The sequence below is a fragment of the Typopeltis vanoorti genome, chromosome 14 (assembly GCF_054136105.1).
Source record: "Typopeltis vanoorti isolate ZY-2024b chromosome 14, IOZ_Tvanoo_1.0, whole genome shotgun sequence".
NCBI classification, from domain to species: Eukaryota; Metazoa; Arthropoda; class Arachnida; order Uropygi; family Thelyphonidae; genus Typopeltis; species Typopeltis vanoorti.
The window spans coordinates 48,367-71,664 of NC_143562.1; the positions used below are offsets into that span (position 1 = coordinate 48,367).

The window sequence follows — 23,298 nt, forward strand, 5'->3', positions numbered from 1 at the left end:
ATCTAGTAAAAAAATATCAACTTATCTTAAATCACTTTTAACATTTTTGGAAAATAAAATAACGAAACATGTTTGATTTGAAAAGTGTAAATTTCAATGCAATTTGAAAAATAAATGCCAATGGTATTATTTTAAGACACTAAAATAATTGTTAAATATTGACTACACTGCTACTAGGAATTATTCAGTAAGTTTAGCCTTCAGACATCGCTAGAAAATTGAGTTTATTGCAAAACGAATTTTTCCATTTTAATAAAAACACAAGAGTGAGTGATTTTCACAATTAAATAATGACTTCTAATTGGAAAGTTATACACTATACACATTGAAATTTTTATGCATACCACACAAATACTTTGAGAAAATCTTTATAATTTATTGTGCCTGTAAGATTGGGGTCAAAATATTCTAATATGTCAAATATTTCTTCATCTGATAGCATAACACTGCTTTGTCGTAATACAATTTGAAATTCAGTAAAGCTCACAATTCCAGTAACTTTAGGGTCTAGACGTCGAAATCTATGACGAAGTTCTCTAAAATGTTTCAAAATGGGAATTTTCATAGCAGAAAATGTCTTGACTAAATTAGGTGCTTCTTGAAGAATCGCCTCCTAAAAATTAAGAAGGAAGATATCAGAAATAAGCATTTCAAGATCTCAACTTAACAAAAAAAAGAGAGATATTACAAACTTTTTTGCCATAAATATCAGCCAAGAGTTCATGACAAGGCTAGCTTCATTTTGTAAATAATATGTTAATCAGCTGTATATAATATAAACAAAAAGGATACAACACATTTATGGATAGTGAAAGCTTACATGATTATTTTAACATTTTCAGGTCAGGTTGATCGTGGCTCACTGGTTGCGACCATGACCATCTGATGAAGCGAGCCAGTTCACCGGCAATTTCATTCTTGTATGTCGTCGAACTTTTTAACAGTTTCTTTGATTGTAACTAACCCAACATCAAGGACGGGGGGGGGGATAGGTGAGAAGGAATGTACTTTTCAGAATATATTAAAAAACAATAATTAAGGAGAATGATATATTTGATTAGTTACTATACTTCATTTATTAAAATATGTAAAAAAAAAAAAATCAGCAAATATAAGGAAGAGAAAGAATATGTTTGAGTAAAAATACTTTCAGTACTGTAAAATGGATTATGAAAAATTTACTCTTGCGATATTATATGTGTGCTTGTGTTATAAGTATCCGGGGGTGGAATGAAGAAGAAGAATAGATGATCCTTGAAACTTTCATATTTGCATTTATGAAGGTATGACTTAAAAAACTCTTATGAAGAGATGAAAAAGGGATTTGTTAGCAAAATATAAATCACTAACAGCACAGCAGGCACAAGAAAAAGAAGTAGATTTATTTTATCATTAAATAAGGTACAGAAACATTTGCAGTTGTTGAACTTTTGTCAATTTAGAGACAACTGGGATAGAAATGGCACTACCTAATGAAACACATGTCACCTCCCAAACTATGCTGCATGGACTCAAGCAAAACCATCTGTTGTACTCCTAAACACAGCATCTAACTAAAACAATTATCCTAACATGTATATTATTTCTGGGAACACTCCCATGTTACTCCTCTTTACTAACTATTATAATTACAGCTATTTTGCTTGCTTCAGTTTAGGAGTACCTCTGTTTAGATGTCATTGGCTATTTACTCATGGATTCTTAGGGCATTATGAGTGTAGATGTACTAAAAAGTATATGTAGCCTAAGGAATAGAAAATTGCACATACCTTTTTCTGGGTGTTGTGGCTTTTCCTCAGTCTGCGATGTCGAAAACTGCAGAGTGTGTGTGTGTGTGGGGGGTAGGCAGTTTGGTAGAATAAGTTAGAAAAACCCGGGTTTTTTTCCGTAATATATAGAAACATATACTTTTTATATAGGGTGGGGAAAAAGTGAAAGGGTTAATTTTTTTAAAATAGGGAGGGGGAAGGGGAAAGGTGGTTGACGGGGTGCGGACCGTTTCGACTATTCGTGGTCGTCATCTGAACACATTGGGCTTTCCCAATGTGTTCAGATGACGACCACGAATAGTCGAAACGGTCCACACCTAGTCAACCACCTTTCCCCTTCCCCCTCCCTATTTTAAAAAAATTAACCCTTTCACTTTTTCCCCACCCTATATAAAAAGTATATGTTTCTATATATTACGGAAAAAAACCCAGATTTTTCTAACTTATTCTACCAAACTGCCTACCCCCCCCCACACACACACTCTGCAGTTTTCGACATCGCAGACTGAGGAAAAGCCACAACACCCAGAAAAAGGTATGTGCATTTTCTATTCCTTAGGCTACATATACTTTTTAGTACATCTACACTCATAATGCCCTAAGAATCCATGAGTAAATAGCCAATGACATCTAAACAGGGGTACTCCTAAACTGAAGCAAGCAAAATAGCTGTAATTATAATAATTATCCTAACATTTGTCCAAATTTTCATTTACATGTGAAATTTCAATTTTATTTGAAAATTTCAATGTCATTAAGACAGATTACATATGCTGACTTCCAGTACTGTCGACAGGATATAGCATAGAGGCAGCCTGCCTCGTGGAGCGGCTTAATAAGGGCATTTATTTGCAAACTGCAATGACCCAAAGATTGGTTGGTCTAGCAACCATATCGATAGAGGCGGACATAGCTTATAATTTAAATTTAAAAGAGCTTATAAACAGTTTTATTGTGCAGTATCCCTCCACATAGAGACCTCCACATAGCCTTTAAAGGAATGCGGAGAACCGACCAGGGCTTCTGACCTAATGTCCAATCCTCACCTTCTCGTGGTGCACCCTGTTGGGTATCTACTTTGATACTGAACGAACGAGGATGGGCTGGCAATTAGGGATTTAGCCGACCAAATTGTATTCTTATTGGTTAAACCAAAATAAAAAAATGATGGTACAACATGACAAAATTTCATGCCGGCTGGGGCGTCGCCCGGTAAAACAAGGCCCCCGTTGTTTTCGCCAGGGAACCAGGGCGAACAGCGAAAAGTCAGCTACTGGAACAAATCTGAAAACAAACCCCAACTCAACATCACCAGAGTTAAAGATCGGTACTATCAACGTAAGAAGCCTGAATGGCAAAGAAATGGAGCTAGCTGAGGAATTAGATAAGTACCAGATCGACATAATAGGGGTGACTGAAACAAAAAAGACCAAAACTGGTGAGATCTTTCTGAGCAATAAATACAAAATGTTATATTCAGGCAATAACAATCAAGGAAAAGAAGGAGTAGCCATAGTATTCAACACAAAATACGAGGCTAATCTTCTTGAATGGCAGTCAGTCTCAAGTAGAGTAATGTGGGCAAATATGAGAATGGGGAACTGGACAATGAGACTTATTTGTGCCTATGGTCCCACAGAAGGTTCTACTAAGGTAGAAGTGGAGGAATTTTTTGAGGCTTTAGAAAAAGCAACTGACACAATGAAAAAGGAAAAGTTGGTCCTTGTTGGGGATCTAAATAGTAGAGTAGGAAATGATTGTGAGACATACAAAAATATTTTGGGAAAATTTGGAGAAAAGAGCAAAGCTAATAATAATGGCAAATATCTGTTGGATTTCTGCTCAGGACATGGACTGGTTATTACTAACACCATGTTCCAACATAAAAATGTGCACAAATTCACATGGAGAGAAGAGGCTAGGAATAAGAAAAGTCTCATTGACTATGTTATTGTTGATAGTGATGTTTTCTCCCTGGTGCAGGACACCAGAGTGTACAGAGGATTTGAAATTGGAAGTGATCACTATTTAGTCTTGAGCAGGATAAAATTGAATTTCATATTGAAAAGAATAACATGTAAGAAAGTTTTAAAGCGAATAAAAGTTGAGCAGCTCTCAGATGTAAACTGTAGACTAAAATACAGAAATATTATTGAAAAGAAAATGAAAGAGTTTGAGAACAGGAATCAAACCTTGGAGATTCAGTGGCAAACTCTGAAGGAAACATTGATTGATTCTGCCAGAGAGGCATGTGGTGAGGTTGTGTGCAAAGATAAAAAAATCAGAACTCCCTGGTGGACACAGGAAGTTAAAGAGGCAGTGAAGGAAAAGAAGAAAGCATATCAAAAGTTCCTGGCAAATAAGACAGCTTTTACTCTCACAGAATACAGAGAAAAATGTAAGAAAGCTAAACAGTGTGTAAAACTAGCTAAACAAAAGTCATGGGTGGATTTTGGCAAGAATATAGAAAATAAATATCAAGAAGGTGGCAAAATATTCTGGAGGTTGTTGAAGAAGCTTAGGAATGGAGGAAAGAGTGCTGTAAAAGGAATTAGAGATGATAAAGGTGAAATGAAAACAGGAGAAAAAGATATCCTTGAAGTATGGAGTAATTACTTTGAAAAACTGCTAAATGAAACAAGCAGTGATGACAGCACAGTGATAAAAAACACTGACCAGGCATGCAGTCAGGAATACATATCCATACTTGAAGTAGAAAAAGCCATCAAAGGCTTGAAATGTGGAAAGGCAGCAGGAGTAGATGATATTCGACCAGAAATGCTGAAGTATGGTGGTATAAGAGTCTTACAGTGGCTGCACTGCATAGTTCAGAAAGCCTGGACAGAAGGACGAATTCCTGTTGATTGGAGTAGAGCTCTCATAGTACCCATATATAAAAAGGGAAATAAAACTGAATGTGAGAATTACAGAGGTGTTTCCCTACTGAGTGTTCCTGGCAAGATCTATGCAAGTATACTTGAGAAACGGTTGAGAAGAATTGTGGAAGAAAAGCTTGGTGAAAAACAAGCTGGATTCAGGCCAAATAGAGGCTGTCAGGATCAGATCTTCACTTTACGACAAATAGTCGAGAAAGCATGGGAATATAACAAAGATCTGTATTTAAGTTTTGTCGATTTGGAAAAGGCATATGACAAGGTGCCAAGAGAGAAGCTATTCAATACGCTGCAGTTATATGGTGTCAATGGGGCATTATATCAAGCAATACTTAGTCTTTATTTGAGTTGTGAGTCAGCAGTTAGAATTGAAGGAAGTACAGGAAGATGGTTTAATGTTAAATCTGGTGTGAGACAAGGATGTACATTATCCCCTCTGTTATTCATTATCTATATGGATCACATTATGAAGGAATGTGGTATTAAACCTGATATCAAAATTGGAGATGTTAATGTCAGCTCTTTGCTTTATGCGGATGATGTTATACTTCTAAATAAATCCGCTACAAGTCTGCAAGATTCTCTGACTAAATTGAATAGCTGTTGTAATAGATATGGTATGAAGGTCAGCAATAAAAAGACAAAGACAATGAAAATAGGCAGAATCATTGAAAATGTCAACTGTGTTGTGAATGGAGAACCTGTGGAACAAGTAAAACATTTCAGCTACTTAGGCACAATTTTTACTGAAGATGGTAAACTAAATATAGAAATAGACAACAGAATCAGCAAAGCTGGTATCGTGGGAAGTCAATTGAATAAATTCATATGGAATAAGAAAGAAATTAGTCGGAACACTAAATTAGCTGTATACAAGACTGTGTTCAAACCAATTTTAACTTATGGATCTGAGAGCTGGGTCAGAAGTAAAACACTTGACCAAAGACTAGAAACCGCAGATATGAGAGTCCTGAGAAAGATTAGAGGCGTGAACAGATGGCATCAGTGGCAATATCATATTAAAAATGAGGATATTAGGAAAGAACTTGACATTGTGAGCATCCAGGAATGCGTTAGCAGAGCTAATCTCAGATGGTATGGTCACTTAAATAGAATGGGAGAGGAAAGATTAGCAAAACAAGTGTTCTCTGCCAGGTTGGCAGGAAAACGACCCAGAGGAAGACCAAGATATAGGTGGATTGATACGGTACAAAGTGCCTTAGACGATAGAAATATAAGATCTGATAATGTTGGAGTCTTGACAAGTAACAGACTGATTTGGAGGAAAATTGTAGATAGGAAGTTAGTAATGATGTAATTTTTTCATGTAGTACTGTCATATCCTGTACACCCCTTGAGGGTACACGGCAGGAATTTGATGATGATGATGATGATGATGATGATGACTGTTTTGCATTAATATTTCTCTTGTAATAAAACAAAATAGCAACTGAAGATTTTCTTATATTTTTGTCTTATAATCCATCAGGGGCGATATTTAATTGTTTGTCTCAGGGCACAATCTAATCTGATTACAGCCCTGCTGACTTCATATAAAAAACTACCAGAAGAGTTGCACAGAACATGCTGCATAAACTCTGTGTCAGTGAGTACGTCAACCAGCTTGATTTAGGAGCGGCATACAAGAAAGTGGCAATAAACTTCTATTAATTGGTTGCAACTAACATGGCATGAAAACTTTGCATGAGATTGGCATGCCTGCATGCCATGGAAGCAGCACACAAACGATAATGAAAAGTCGTGTCAGTATGATAAACATGCAAAACAGTTCCCGACTTGAAAGTGTTAAATCCCCTCACCAGTGTTGTAGGACTTAAATGAAATAAAACAAACAAGAAATGAGTTTATCTTGAAGAATACCTTAAAGAAGTCATCCACATCTATCATAAGTGTAAAGTAACAGCTGTCAATTATACTTCTAATTTCCTTCTCCAATATGTTTCATCATCATCATCATCAAATTCCTGCCATGTACCCTCAAGGGGTGTACAGGATATGACAGTACTACATGAAAAAATTACATCATTACTAACTTCCTATCTACAATTTTCCTCCAAATCAGTCTGTTACTTGTCAAGACTCCAACATTATCAGATCTTATATTTCTATCGTCTAAGGCACTTTGTACCGTATCAATCCACCTATATCTTGGTCTTCCTCTGGGTCGTTTTCCTGCCAATCTGGCAGAGAACACTTGTTTTGCTAATCTTTCCTCTCCCATTCTATTTAAATGACCATACCACCTGAGATTAGCTCTGCTAATGCATTCCTGGATGCTGACAATGTAAAGTTCTTTCCTAATATCCTCATTTTTAATATGATATTGCCATTGATGCCATCTGTTCACGCCTCTAATCTTTCTCAGAACTCTCATATCTGTGGTCTCTAGTCTTTGGTCAAGTGTTTTACTTCTTACCCAGCTCTCAGATCCATAAGTTAAAACTGGTTTGAATACTGTCTTGTATACAGCTAATTTAGTGTTCCGACTAATTTCTCTCTTATTCCATATGAATTTATTCAATTGACTTCCCACCATACCAGCTTTGCTGATTCTGTTGTCTATTTCTATATTTAATTTACCATCTTCAGTAAAAATTGTGCCTAAGTAACTGAAATGTTTTAGTTGTTCCACAGGTTCTCCATTCACAACACAGTTGACATTTTCAATGATTCTGCCTATTTTCATTGTCTTTGTCTTTTTATTGCTGCCAGTGTCTAATTATAGGCCAGTCTGTGTGTCATCAGTAGTTGTTAAGATCTTGGAGAAAGTAGTGAGGGACCGTATACAGCATTGGGCAGATGAGGGTAATGTTATCTGTGAGAACCAACATGGATTTGTGAAAGGACGCTCTTGTTTTAGCAATATGCTAGCCTTTTATAATAAAGTTACAAGAACATTAGATGAGGGAAGGGCATATACTGCAATTTTCTTAGACTTGGCGAAGGCATTTGACAGGGTGCCACATGATAAGCTGATATTTAAGTTGCAGCACATGGGTCTGGATGTCAGATTGGTCAACTGGATTCAGGATTGGCTGTCTGATAGGTATCAGAGAGTTGTGTATGGTGGAGCAGTTTACAGGAGGCAGAGGGTTACAAGTGGGGGTCCCACAGGGCTCAGTACTAGGACCTATATTGTTTAACCTTTATATCAATGACATAGCCAGTGGACTGCAGGGGGATATTCAGTTGTTTGCGGATGATGCGAAGCTGGGAAGGATTATTAGTAATAGTGCAGATGTGGTAGCCCTGCAAGAGGGTTTAAATAAGCTAGATAGATGGGCAAATGAATGGGGGTGTCAGTTTAATGTAGCAAAATGTAAAGTCTTGAGGTTTGGGAAACATCGATGGGATGCTGCATACTCTATGGGAGGAGTTATACTGGAGGAAGTGGGGGAGACAAGAGATCTGGGGTTGATGATTGATAGAGACCTGGGGTTTAGGGGACATATTGCAAGGGTGGTGAAGGTAACACAGAGGATTGCTGCTATTATGAGAAGGACACTGACCTGCAGAGATAAGAGGATTATCATTCTGTTGTATAGGTCTTTGATCAGACCACACTTGGACTATTGTTCTCAGATTTGGTCCCCATGATTTGAAGGGGATAAATTAACTGTGGAAAGGATACAAAGGCAGATAACAAAGATGGTGTCGGGACTGTACAATGTAAGTTATGAGGATCGGCTGAGGAATTGTGGACTGCAGAGTTTGGTGGATAGAAGAAGGAGAGGTGGTATGATTGAGATTTTTAAACTGTTGAGAGGTGGTTACAGGGTTGACACTGGGTAGTTCTTTCGCTTGGTTGATCAGCGGGAAGGAGTGATGACAAGAGGCCATCCCTGGAAGTTACGAAAGGAAACCGTGAGCAAGAGGGTAAGGAGTGGTTTCTTTGTGTGGAGGGTGGTTGAGCCGTGGAATGCATTGCCTGATGGAGTGGTGGGAGCGAGAACGGTCAGTGAGTTTAAAGAGTGGTATGATAGACTTTGTGTTTCTAATGGGGGGGACCTCCCCTCGATGAGTCTTGACAGACGTTATGTCTTAGGAAGGACCTCCCTCTATGAGTCTTTTGACTCCTTGGAGGCCTGAATAATAATAATAATAATAATAATAATAATAATAATAATATCTATTACAACAGCTATTCAATTTAGTCAGAGAATCTTGCAGACTTGTAGCGGATTTATTTAGAAGTATAACATCATCCGCATAAAGCAAACAGCTGACATTAACATCTCCAATTTTGATATCAGGTTTAATACCACTTTCCTTCATAATGTGATCCATATAGATAATGAATAACAGAGGGGATAATGTACATCCTTGTCTCACACCAGATTTAACATTAAACCATCTTCCTGTACTTCCTTCAATTCTAACTGCTGACTTACAACTCAAATAAAGACTAAGTATTGCTTGATATAATGCCCCATTGACACCATATAACTGCAGCGTATTGAATAGCTTCTCTCTTGGCACCTTGTCACATGCCTTTTCCAAATCGACAAAACTTAAATACAGATCTTTGTTATATTCCCATGCTTTCTCGACTATTTGTCGTAAAGTGAAGATCTGATCCTGACAGCCTCTATTTGGCCTGAATCCTGCTTGTTCTTCACCAAGCTTTTCTTCCACAATTCTTCTCAACCGTTTCTCAAGTATACTTGCATAGATCTTACCAGGAACACTCAGTAAGGAAATACCTCTGTAATTCTCACATTCAGTTTTATTTCCCTTTTTATATATGGGTACTATGAGAGCTCTACCCCAATCATCGGGAATTTGTCCCTCTGTCCAGGCTTTCTGAACTATGCAGTGCAGCCACTGTAAGACTTTTATACCACCACACTTCCGCATTTCTGGTCGAATATCATCTACTCCTGCTGCCTTTCCACATTTCAAGCCTTTGATGGCTTTTTCTACTTCAAGTATGGATATGTATTCCTGACTGCGTGCCTGCTCAATGTTTTTTACCACTGCGCTGTCATCACTGCTTGCTTCATTTATCAGTTTTTCAAAGTAATTACTCCATACTTCAAGGATATCTTTTTCTACTGTTTTCATGTCACCTTTATCATCTCTAACTCCTTTTACAGCACTCTTTCCTCCATTCCTAAGCTTCTTCAACAACCTCCAGAATATTTTGCCACCTTCTTGATATTTATTTTCTATATTCTTGCCAAAGTCCTCCCATGACTTTTGTTTAGCTAGTTTTACACACTGTTTAGCTTTCTTACATTTGTCTCTGTATTCTGTAAGAGTAAAAGCTGACTTATATGCCAAGAACTTTTGATATGCTTTCTTCTTTTCCTTCACTGCCTCTTTAACTTCCTGTGTCCACCAGGGAGTTCTGATTTTTTTATCCTTGCACACAACCTCACCCCATGCCTCTCTCGCAGAATCAATCAATGTTTTCTTCAGAGTTTGCCAATGAATCTCCAAGGTTTGATTCCTGTTCTCAAACTCTTTCATTTTCTTTTCAATAATCTTTGTGTATTTTAGTCTACAGTTCACATCTGAGAGCTGCTCAACTTTTATTCGCTTTAAAACTTTCTTACATGTTATTCTTTTCAATATGAAATTTAATTTTATCCTGCTCAAGACTAAATAGTGATCACTTCCAATTTCAAATCCTCTGTACCTCTGGTGTCCTGCACCAGGAAGAAAACATCACTATCAACAATAACATAGTCAATGAGACTTTTCTTATTCCTAGCCTCTTCTCTCCATGTGAATTTGTGCACATTTTTATGTTGGAACATGGTGTTAGTAATAACCAGTCCATGTCCTGAGCAGAAATCCAACAGATATTTGCCATTATTATTAGCTTGACTCTTTTCTCCAAATTTTCCCAAAATATTTTTCTATGTCTCACAATCATTTCCTACTCTGCTATTTAGATTCCCAACAAGGACCAACTTTTCCTTTTTCATTGTGTCAGTTGCTTTTTCTAGAGTGCCAGTTCCCCATTCTCATATTTGCCCACATTACTCTACTTGAGACTGACTGCCATTCAAGAAGATTAGCCTCGTATTTTGTGTTGAATACTATGGCTACTCCTTCTTTTCCTTGACTGTCATTGCCTGAATATAACATTTTGTATTTATTGCTCAGAAAGATCTCACCAGTTTTGGTCTTTTTTGTTTCAGTCACCCCTATTATGTCGATCTGGTACTTATCTAATTCCTCAGCTAGCTCCATTTCTTTGCCATTCAGGCTTTTTATGTTGATAGTACCAATCTTTAACTCTGGTGATGTTGAGTTGGGGTTTGTTTTCAGATTTGTTCCAGTAGCTGACTTTTTGCTGTTCGCCCTGCTTCCCTGGCGAAAACAACGGGGGCCTTGTTTAACCGGGCGACGCCCCAGCCGGCATGAAATTTTGTCATGTTGTACCATCATTTTTTATTTTGGTTTAACCAATAAGAATACAATTTGGTCGGCTAAATCCCAAATTGCCAGCCCATCCTTGTTCGTTCAGTATCAAAGTAGATACCCAACGGGTGCATCACGAGAAGGTGAGGATTGGACATTAGGTCAGAAGCCCTGGTCGGTTCTCTGCATTCCTTTAAAGGCTATGTGGAGGTCTCCTCTCAGTTATACAGCTTTGACCCTGAAGCACCCCTCCAATATGTTTTTCTTCAGTAAATATTTTCCATACACTAACTTTTGATAATCTAATTTCTGATTATACAAATATGTGCATATTTGTATAATTAATATACAAATATGCACATATTCATTTCTCATGGTCTGGCAATGAATAAGAATTTTGCATATATGTGCATATTCTAGATGACTAAGCTTTTTCCCATATCCAGATTTGATATCACTCCCTATCACCAAGTCTTTATTTCACAACAGTCTCATCTGAGTTTCAATGTACAAATCACCAATAACATTTTGCCAAAAAAAATGACAAATTTGTGGAAGATTATATAATTTATAAAGCATGCAGCTTTATAAATTTTATTTTATTTTTTTGATATATATATATGATGTTTATTCTCAAGGAAAAAATATATCACATGCATGAAAATAAAATAAAAATAATGATCTATTTTGCAAGATGACAAGAGCTTAAGGGTCTTAGCAATGAATTTATTTACTGAGGAGAACTTTGCCAACTTTAATTTCATGTGCCGGCAAAGGTTGGTCGATTGGTAGAGCCTCTGCTATTAATGGCTCAGTTAAGTAAATTTGAGCACGGTTAGTAGTTGGAAGGGGTCCAATCGTTTGATGCTGTTGGCACACACACTTTCCCTCAATGAGTCTTTGGACTCCCTGGAGGTGTCAAATAATAATAATAATAATAATATATATATGCAATGGAACAAGTAGTGTATGGTCTTTGATTTTACTAGCAATATTGCAGAAATTACTCTCATGCTATTTTCAACTGCTTGGATTGAAAAATGATTGTTACATATTTATAAATAACATTTTCACAGAACATTCATTGAAATATCTACGATTTTTACTTTACTTTCCTAGCAAATTTTCATGCATGCAAATCAAGATAAGAGTTGGTCTGTTTTCATTACCAACAAATGATGTTAATCTGCATAACTTGCATCTCATTTTGAAATTTGAAAATTTATATCCAATGAAGAGAAATTTTTAAAAACTTAAATTTTTATGTTTATACAAGGGGAAAAGATAATTTTCAGTACAGTCTCTATATCTTTGTTAACTTAAAATTTGACAGATGATTTTTTGTAGGCTACTCATTTCAATAATATGGAATGCTTAACTCCTGTAGAGATGTAGTAAAAATGAATGAAACATTTCCTGTACAGACCGGCTCAAAGTTTATGCTGATTTCAAAGATATCTTATAACATCTTCCCCTCTAGATTGCATGTACTGAATTATAAACAAGTAACTGCTGTCTATTTTATACTGAGAGATATTTTATTTTTTATCAAATATTTTATATTTGAGAGAATGTAAGTTGCAGAGCCTCATGAATAGGAGGAAGAAGAGGGGGGTGGGATATGATTGAGACATATAAGCTAGTCAGGGGGTTGTTGCTGCGTCGACATGGAGGAGATTTTTTGTAGAATGGGAGAGAGGGCTAGGACAAGAGGTCATCATGGGAAACTGTATAAGGAGTATGATAATGGCAGTGATGCAGAGGACACTGACACAGGAGGGGGGGGGGTATGATTGAGACATATAAGCTAGTCAGGTGTTGTTCTTTACGTCGACATGGAGGAGATTTGTCACAGGATGGGGGAGGGGAGGGCTAGGACAAGAGGTCATTGCTGGAAACTGTATAAGGAGAGTGTGAGGAGTAGGTTCTTTGCATGGAGAGTGGAATGCATTACCTAAGCGTGCAGACACATTGAATCAGTTTAAGGCACGGATGGATAAGCATTGTGTACAATAGTTTATACCTCCCACAATGAGTCTTTAACTCCATGGAGGTCAAATGTTAATAATAATAACTATTGTCTAATTTTGAATGGTTTGAAAGTGTTCATAGAGGGTATATGTAATCTATTACTTCATTTTACCTTTCAATAAATTAAGTAAAATATTAATACTGTTTAGTCAGCTGAAACATGTAAATGATAGCTATTTCTTTCAAATCTCATTATTCCAGCCACTACATTTATTTCCCCACTAACAATTAACATTAAAAAATTCAGCTGTCTGCTGAAATTTTTTAATGTTCATAAATATATTACATATTACATTTTAAATATAAAATTGTTTATATTAATGCCATGAAATAGAAAATTTAGTTGTGTGTTTCTTATCATTAAAAAAACGCTCAAATATTACTACTTAAGAAACAGCAAAGAGCTGTTGCTGTTTGATATTTACATTAAATTCCATGAGATTGAACAGCCAGAACGGCTATTTCTATTAAACATCACTTAATTTGGAAGAAGATTAAGGTCCTCGACAAGAGTAATTATCTTATGAAATACTTCTACAAAGAAAATTGTGGAACCTTACTATGCCGTCTGAATTTGAACCAAAATGATCAAATTATCCCTATTGTGGGAAATAGTAGTTCTTCGTAGATTCTTTGGCAATGGGTTATATCTCTTGTTTAAAGTAGTACAGTGAGGGTCTTAATGTAATTTATGCTACTCAATAACATGTACAAAGATCTCATGCATTTTCCTTGTTGAGGTTTCTGGATTATGGTAGTGGTCGTGGGAGAACTATGGGCCATCCTAGGTAACTGAGTAAGAGTGTAACAGTGTAATTAGCAAGTGTTAATAACTAGTTTTTTGCTTGGAGAATGATGAATGAGTGGAACAGGTTGGCAGAGTCTGTTGTGGGTACCATAACTCTGAATGAGTTGAAAGCAAAGTATGACAGATAATGCGCAATGTTGGATAGTGCTTGACATGATATTTAGGGCCTCCCTCGATGAGTCTAAGGACTTCATGGAGTAGCTCGTATGCTACTTATTTAATATGAAAATCATACTAAAGATGCCCTTGACACTTGGGCAAAAATTCTGTGATAAATAATAAAATATTATTATTATTATTACAGGCAACTCCAGGGAGTCCTTAGACTCGTCGAGGGTGGCCCCCAAATCATGTTCATCACAACTGTTCGACATTCATAGAGTATCTATCATACCTCGCCTTAAACTCATTTACTGTCAGAGCATCCACCACAGACTCTGGCAGCCCATTCCACCCATTCACCACTCTAAAAGTAAAGAACCCAGCTCTAACACCCTTACTAACCACACTTTTGCCCAGTTTCCATGGATGTCCCCTAGTCCTCCCACAACCAGCCCTGTTCTCAAAAATATCTTCTGAATTAATTTTATAGAAACCCTTCAGTAATTTGAATGTCTCAATCATATATCCCTTCCTCTGCCTATCAACCAATTTCTGCAACCCACAAATCTTCAACCTGTTCTCATAAGGTTCATTCCATAGACCTGCTATAATCATGGTCACTTGTCTCTGTATCCTCTGCACCTCCTCCCCATCAAGAAGAAAATCATTTATCTCGACTACTGTGACCAAATCTGGGCAAAGTAGTCGAGATGGGGTCTTATCAAGCCTCAATACAGAGGAACAATAACCTGCTTGTCAACGTATTCTTCAGCAACCAAGTGATTTGATGAGTTGATTTGGCCACTTTTGCAATGTGCCCCCTAAACTTCAACTCCTTATCCACCAACACTCCTAAATCTCGTGGCTCATCAATTTCCTGGAGTACAGTTCCACCAATGTAGTAAACACCTGCTAATCTTTTCACCCCAAAATGTATAATCTTACACTTTGCCACATTAAATTGACATCCATTCTCCTTAGCCCAGACCTCCAATCTATTCAAATCATCCTGCAAAATTTTGACATCATCTGCATTCACTATTGCCTTACCCAACTTTGCATTATCTGCAAACAAATGAACTGCTCCTCTCAGATCATTTCCTATATCATTAATGAACAAATTAAAAAGCAGTGGTCCAAGAACAGATCCTTGTGGCACACCACTAGTTACAGGCTGTCTTGTGGATTCTATGCCTGAATAAACCGCTCTCTGATATCTCTCCATCAACTACCTTCCTATCCATCTCACCAACCCTATATCCATTCCCATATGTTGCAGTTTACAGATTAGAATTCCATGTGGTATCCTGTCAAAGGCCTCAGCAAGGTCCAGTAGAATCACTGTAAACCCATTACCCTTATCCAGTTCAGCCGTTACCGTGTTATAATACTTGAGCAAGTTACTGAGGCATGATCTATCCTTCACAAAACCGTGCTGTCTCCCATACAGTATCCCATTTTCATTTATCCAATCATGTATTTTCCTCATGACTATTTTCTCCAAGACCTTGATAATGATTCCTGTTATGCTGATTGGCCGGTAATTTTCAACAGCAGTCTTGGAACCACCTTTATGCAGCAGAACTATTTTTCCCCCTCTTTCCACCCCCTTGGGACTAACCCAAACCCGAGGCTCAAATTAAACAAAATGGTCAACGGCACTGACAATTCTTTAGCCGCTTCACGTATGACATGAGCTGGTATACCATCCAATCCCACAGATGTATTGACATAGAGGTTCTGTAATAGACTATTTACCTCTACTTCATTCATCACAATTCCAGTATAAGCTGTTGGTTCTTCCATTCCTGCAATGTCACCACCTGGATGATATACTCTTGCAAAGTGCTCGCTCAGTAATTCCAATATATCGACTGATTCGGTTACCTCTCTACCCTCAGCATTTTTTAAAATCATTCTGCCATGAGCATTTTTCCTTTTACTTGCAACATACTGAAAAAACTGTTTGGGATTCTCTTTAGCCTGCACTGCCAATTTTCTTTCGTAATCCGCTTTTGCTTTTCTTACCACCCTTGTTACCATCCTGGCCTGATCTTTATACTGTTCCTGCACCTGCTGGTCACTTTTCTTCTTAAATTCCCTCCCCAATTGTTTCTCTTTTTGCAGCTCAAGCTTAATAGTGTTATTCATCCATTTAATCCCTACTTGATTTATTATTCGGACTCTTGGTATACGGTCAACCATTGCCTCCTGCAAACACTTCTTAACCACCTCCCATGCACTATCAACATACAGCCCTTGCAGTTTTACATGCCATGCCACTGAGCCAAACACACACCTAAGCTTGTCATACTTACCAGCCCGGTAATTCCACACATACCCTGTCTTAATTGTAAATTACACTCCTTTAGCCACCTCCCAAGTCATGACCTTATGGTCACTCTCACCAATTGGTGGCAATATGGTCATGTTTGTTACAGCCACATTCTCAGATGCAATTACTAGGTCAAGCACTCTCTTCCCCCTGGTATTTTCCATTACATGCTGTCGCAGAGAGTTGTCCCTTAATAACTGCATAAAATCCAATTCCTTCCTCCCATGTGCACTCTCCTCTTTCCAGGTCAATGTTAACATAATTGAAATCATCCATAATAATTACCCTCCTTCCACTCATTTCTTTTATTTGCCACCATCTATTCCATCACCTGGTCTATAGCAGCACCCAATTATATAGTTTGTTCTGCTGGACTCTATTGCACACCAAATAGCCTCAAATGTGCTATTTTCTCTACCCTGCAGTTCGACTTCTATACTCCTTGGCTGCAACTCATCAGTTATCATCAATAACACTCCTCCCCCATTTTTATTCTCCTGTCACTCCTGAACACGCTATATGCATCGCATTCAATCCCACTAGCTTTATCATCTTCTGTCAGCCATGTTTCACTAATACCAACAACCTGTTGCCTGGAGGTGCCAACCAAGGCCAAAAACTCTTCCTTCTTGTTCCTAATACTACTGGCATTAGTGTACATGAATTGCAGAAGCCCATTAGTCCCATCCCTACTTTGATGCCTTATACTAACTATCCCATTCTAATTTGTTGTCCTTCGTACTCGCTCAGGCATATTATACTCATTCATACACTCAACTGCCTCCCTAAAGTCTGCATATCTACTCCCCCCCCTTAATAAAGCTAGTTTTCCCGAGTCTGTACATCCACTTCCACTTCATTCATCAACACTTTTTTAAGCCTCCGTATACCAAATCAATTCAAATATAACCCATCCATCTTATGTAAATCCTTTTCCCCATCAAACTCACTCCACACATCCACAAATTCCACACCACTCTCCATGCATAACCCACGCATAAAGTCGTTGGCAATTATGGCCCTCTTTCTAAACACGTCACTGTCATAGCATGGCAAAATACTCACCATCCTAACTCTCTCACTCTTCTCTTTTGCTACCTCAAGTAATTCTCTATCACATCATCTATCATTTCCATTTTGTCTTCTTTCAAATCATTTGTTCCTGCCACAATTATCATCTCTTTCACCCTCTGTTTTTGCACTCGAATAGATTCGCTGCCGTTCTTTATGTTTGCACCTGGCTGGTACGATTTCGTCAAACTCTCAACTATCACACATCTCAATAGCAAATCTCCATACAGCACTCGCTCTTTCATTTTATTTACGTTTATGAACATTCTATTATTTTTTGTAACAGACTTTCGCCGTTTATTAGTCGGTACGTTCAGCACACATTTTTCCATACGCTCCAGTTGGAGCTTTGCTCTGTGTATCACTCTGCTCAACCAGGCGATTTCACAACTTGCATCTATCTCACCATTTTCATTATCAATTAAATCATCCATTTGTTCTGTATTTCTACCTTCATTTACACTTTCAACGACGCTCTCACACCTATCTGGTACTACCTCGCAATTCCTTATCACATCACTATTTTCTATATTCTGACTATCTTTAACGATATCACTCTCACCACTCGAAACAGGCTTGAGATCCTCATTCTCCTTACACTTTCTGTACATATTAACTCCACTATCACCATCTAACCAGACCCTCACCGCTCTTCGCAAAGCATACATCTCACAGACAGCATAATTGCATAAACTCTTTTATATCAAAACTCTTAAACAAACATTGCGACCTGGCTGCCATTTTTTTTTATTGGTGCCATATGTACGCTATCTTAAAAATAATAATTAAAATAACACAGAAAACATACAAAAATCGCACAGACACACCAAGAAACAAAAAGAAAACAATACTACATAAAATTCTAGTAAAATCGCCAATGATAACATAAAATACTACTAATCTTTTCAGGAGCTCTTGACAAGCCAAGTATAATCCATTGTAAGTTTTATTGAAGTAATTATGTGTTATGTTCCCAATCATCATGCTACACAAATGTGTTTGATATTTTATCAACTTCACTTAGCACAGAAAACAATCAATTTATGTCACAGTATGGGACATAAAACTTGAAAGTAACAAAGACAATTTACAAAGAGCAATATATAATTTAAACGTTATAGTAGAACAGTTTTGAAAGAAAATTTCCATAGATAAAACTAAAACAATGGCATTTTGTAGACAAACTCCAGTTAGAAGTAAAATAGTTATTAATAATAAAATAATAGAACACATAAATACTTTCATTTTTCTTGGATGTGAAATATCATATTATTATTACCTAAGACCGCATGGAGTCAGAGACTCATTTAGGAGGTCCTATTACCATACCCACAGCTCATCATTCTGGCTTTAAACACAAAATTCTCTGCAGACACCACACTCTCAGGCAAGGCATACCAATCATTCATAAATCTGCATGCAAAAAAACCTGCTTCCCACTCCCCTGCTCACACTCTCTTTATAGTTTCAAGGGATGATCTCTGTTTCTCCCCTGATTTTCCACTGCTTTCTGTAGAACCTCTCCAACATTGATCCAATAACAACCCTTACTAACTTGTAGGTCTCTATCACATCTCCCATATTCCTCCTAGACCAGACTCTGTAAATTGCATCTTCTCAATCTTTCCTCATATTCGACATTCCAGAGGTCAGAAACTATTGTAATCAGTTGCCTCTGGACTCTTTCCAACATCTCTTTATCCTTCTAAAACCAGGTGACCAAATCTGGGCACAAGAAATAATGGAACAAGAACAGCCTTACTTCTACAAGTCAGTGTCCTCCAGATCATTCCCAGAAGTCTTCGTGCTGTCTTCACAATTTTGGCGATGTGTCCCTTAAATTTCAGATCCTTATCCACTATCATACACAAGATCTCTTATTTCCTCCACCTCTGACAGCATATCCTCACCAAGCATGCATCCCATCTTTGTTTCCCAAATTTTAAAACCTTACATTTTGCAACACTGAACTCATGTCCACATTTCCGTGCCCAATCACTCAATTTATTCAAGTCTTGTAAGGCCACAACATCTTCTCTGCTCTTCATGATTCGTCCCAACTTTGCATCATCTGCAAATAACTAAATACCTGCATCTAAACCTTTGCCAATATCATTAATATACAAGTTAAACAGTAATGGCCCTAAAACCGACCCCTGAGGCAGATCACAAGTAACTTTCCTTTTCCTGGATATTGTTCCCCCATGCACAACTTGCTGATACCTATCAGATAGCCAGTCTCTAATTTAATTCCATCTGCTGTAGTTTGATTATCAACTTATCATGTGGTAATATGAAGGAGAAAAAGACATAAAATTAAAAACGTCAAAATTTTTAAAGATTATAGGCCTGATAAATAGACCACTCAATCCAAATATAGTACAAAAAGAAACACTCTTGAAAAGATACAATGCTTTAGCAGTGCACACATTACTATATGGTAGTGAAATAATTTGAGCAATAAACAAACAAGATAAACAAAGAATAAAAACAAGTTCAATGAGATTTATTAGAACTGCAAAATACACATTTTTAGATCAAAAATGGAACAAAGACATTTTAAAAGAACTAAAAACAAAATCAATAGAAGAAAAACTAAACAATTATAAATAAAAATGGATAGAACATGTAAACCAAATGGCCAATACCTGATATCCTAAACAAATACTACAATATAAGCCAAATGGAAAGAGAAGACAGGGTAGACCGCAAAAAAGGATACAGGATGGATAATGAGACTGGACCAGACCAATATGGTCTATATCCGTAATTAGTGTTATGATGATGATGATATATAAATTCATCAGAACAAAACATTACTTTTTAGATATTTTCTATGTAATGAAGGCAGTTTGGAAATATTAGTTTTCAAAGGATAATACTCTTTGAAGGATAAGATTGAAACTGAAATGACATACCATATGATGAATGTGTACGTATTTGTTTGCCTGATGCAGCTTTGTATAACACGTTACATGGACACACTTAGCTTCCACCTACTTGGTTTTCCCTTTCAGTCGTTTCCAACCATAGATGTCTTTGTAAGCATTGCCCACAAAGCATTCTTGGTGAGATTTTTACAGGGTAGTTCACCATTGCATTCTCCAACTCCCCAATTTTATCCAGACTTGGGACCGGCATATGGCTGAAATGTATTCATGATTGTAATCCATGTGTGCTGACGAGGCCGGGTTTGCCTGTTCTGGAGGATGAAAAATCTGGGTTTTTTCCCTTGTGAAAAAAACCTCTACCTCCGTATGAGACCAGCTAACTCCCCTTTAGTCGAAAGAGACCAGATAAAGGTTCCTCACTTCACTGATGGGAATCGAACCCAGGTCTTTCTGACCAAAGGGCTTCAGAGACCCTGAGCTCTCACCAGATGTGCAATACATGCAAAATGCAACCAGGTGTGAATTTGGTGACTGTTGTCTAAAACACTGAGCATATAACATGCATATTCAACTTATAAAAAAATCAAATGCTCTTAAGCATTCTTAAGTGCATAACTTATATGTAACATTATTGTACCTTTAATCTAAGATTTCCTTCAGCTGGTTTTCCTTGTTTATCAGGCGGTACAATTCGTGTATGTCGTCTCTCTTGTTCTATTTCATCTAATCTCTCCCTCCTTTTCATAAGAAGTTCTGCTTCTTCAGGATGAATGCCTGGTTTTCCTAGTTTCATATCAGAGGGACTGTTATCAGGAGAATGATCCAACTTTGGAGAGGGAGTTTTGCAGAGTAAAGAAGATGGTGAAGATCGTGTTTCCATACGTTGCCCTTCATCTGTTGATTCACTGTACTTGGAACTTGAAGATGGAGTGGGAGATGGTTGTGCTGTCTGTGATTTCTTTTTATATTCCTTAATGAATTCCCGATACTTTAGTTGGCCAAATCTGTTCTTGGGAAGTTTACGCCAGAGAGCTCTGAACTGTAAAACAGTAGTTTACTGTATAAAATTCTATTTCAATTTACTTCTTACAATATACTTAATGACCAAACTGGATAATTTAACAAAGAATTTTGAAATGGGTGTGGGATATTTTTTCTAAATATATCTCTCTATGTGTGTTTGAAATGAAGGAGAAAGACAGAGAGATGCAAGTAATAATTACAAATACAATAAGCATAATTAATAGAAAATTCAGCTGGCATCAAGAAACAACTGTGTGTACTCTCTTAAAATTGGATACTGCATATATAAACATACAAACTTCAATGACTTCAGGCAGTGGCGCACCCAGAGGGGGGGGAGGGGCCAAGGAGCCCGGGTACTCCCCAAAGGAAAAAAAAACACTAGAAAATTTTCCAAAAATCTTTTCCTAATTGAAATTCATTTTTTTTTATTTATGTTGTGTCGTGTCTTCTATTTCTATACTATGTATGAATTAGCGATCACTGCAGATGCTCAGTCATAGATCATATGCGATGCGTAGTGTGTATTCTCAAATCGTCTATTTAACCCCCCGCAAGGTTAAATCCTGAGCGCCCAGCCCCCTCCAAGATTAAATCCTGAGTGCACCACTGACTTCAGGCATATATGTAATCGCATACATTTTGTCTTGAAAGATATTATTTTACACTACATTTAAAGGAAACTACCATGAGAAGTTAATCTAATCAGTCCTACCCATATCAATTCACAGATAAACCAAATTATAATACATCTGTCTTAGATTTTTACAAAACTTACAAACCATAATTTAACTTTTCATATGAATCCTCAGATGAAAGGTTGAAAATGTACTTATATGTATAAGTACATTTATACGTATATGTACTTATCAAGAAGAAACCTACTGCTATGTTTTAATATGCTTTAAGAGCAGGAAGTTGCAGTGAGGAGGATAATTTAAAAAGAAAGAAGTAAGTGTACATTTTCAAATGTACAGATTATCACAGGCATTTACAAGCATTAAAATAGTCATTAACTCATATTCATATTAATAGTAACTCATTAAATATTATAGTTTATATTTTAGCTGTAATTGCTATTACTAACTCATTATGATGCAAAACCAAGTGCAGACTAGTTGCACTACCATTGGCAATTAGCAATTAAGTCCATGTTTCTTCCTAATGAGAGATGCCAGAGGATGTAAAATGGGAATCTCAGTCTAGGTGGTTCCTGAAAAAAAATTTTAAATTCTGCATAAAATTTAGTATCTTTTCTACCTATTGTATTTTTATATATATTTTGGAACAAGGTTGGCTGAGTTGGATATAGAATGATTGCCTCCCTCATCTTCCCATGCCAGAATTTTAACATCCTCTTCACTCATCATTTAACAAGATAAGGTGAAGTATGCAAAAATGCCAGGGGAAACGTGAAGCATAATCCTAAAATGGCTGTTGTTGTTATCAAAGTTCCAACTTGAAAGGTGAACCATGTAGTTATCTTTGATCAAAAACTTCATCTGAATAATATGAAGAACATTATATGAAAGATAATGAAAAAAGTAAATCAAGGAAGAGGAAGAAGAAAAGAAAAGAAAGGAGATAAAATCATCTATTAAACATTAGTCATTTCACTTTCACCTAATACTCTCAAAAATAATGGAGTCATCAACAGGCGACTGCTTCACTAACTGGCAATTCACAACTTAATCGATAGACAGAGAGTAGATTCCATCCATTTCACAGTTCACTGTAAATCTGCTTTTTAACATCATCTACATAAGCAACAGAATGTTTTCACGAAACCTGTGTGGCTATTCTAAATATTTCCAAGGCTGATAGATTGGGTGTGGGTCAAAGGTTGTCGAGATTGATAGAGAGTACGATCATTATCTTCTTCCAGTTTGTTTCTTTATTGTGGTCTGTTAGTGATTACCTCCTTTTCTATAATAATCGAGAGGAATTAACTAGAGGAATGTTTGTAAGACCAGTTTCATCA

The 23,298-nt window shown here is 37.0% G+C and overlaps 1 protein-coding gene across 1 annotated transcript in view; it reads right to left on the minus strand.

Annotated features, from left to right (window-relative positions):
• Positions 1–344: 344 nt before the first annotated feature.
• LOC150099116 (EF-hand calcium-binding domain-containing protein 6-like) overlaps positions 345–23,298 on the minus strand; it is a gene marked incomplete at its 3' end in the record, with an annotated part of 67,260 nt that continues 44,306 nt past the window's right edge. The window contains exons 3-4 of the mRNA XM_090404261.1: positions 20,932–21,333; positions 345–613 (exon numbers count right to left, since the gene is read on the minus strand). Coding sequence (XP_090260387.1) covers positions 345–613; positions 20,932–21,333 — 671 coding nt within the window. The remainder of the gene's footprint in view (positions 614–20,931; positions 21,334–23,298) is intronic.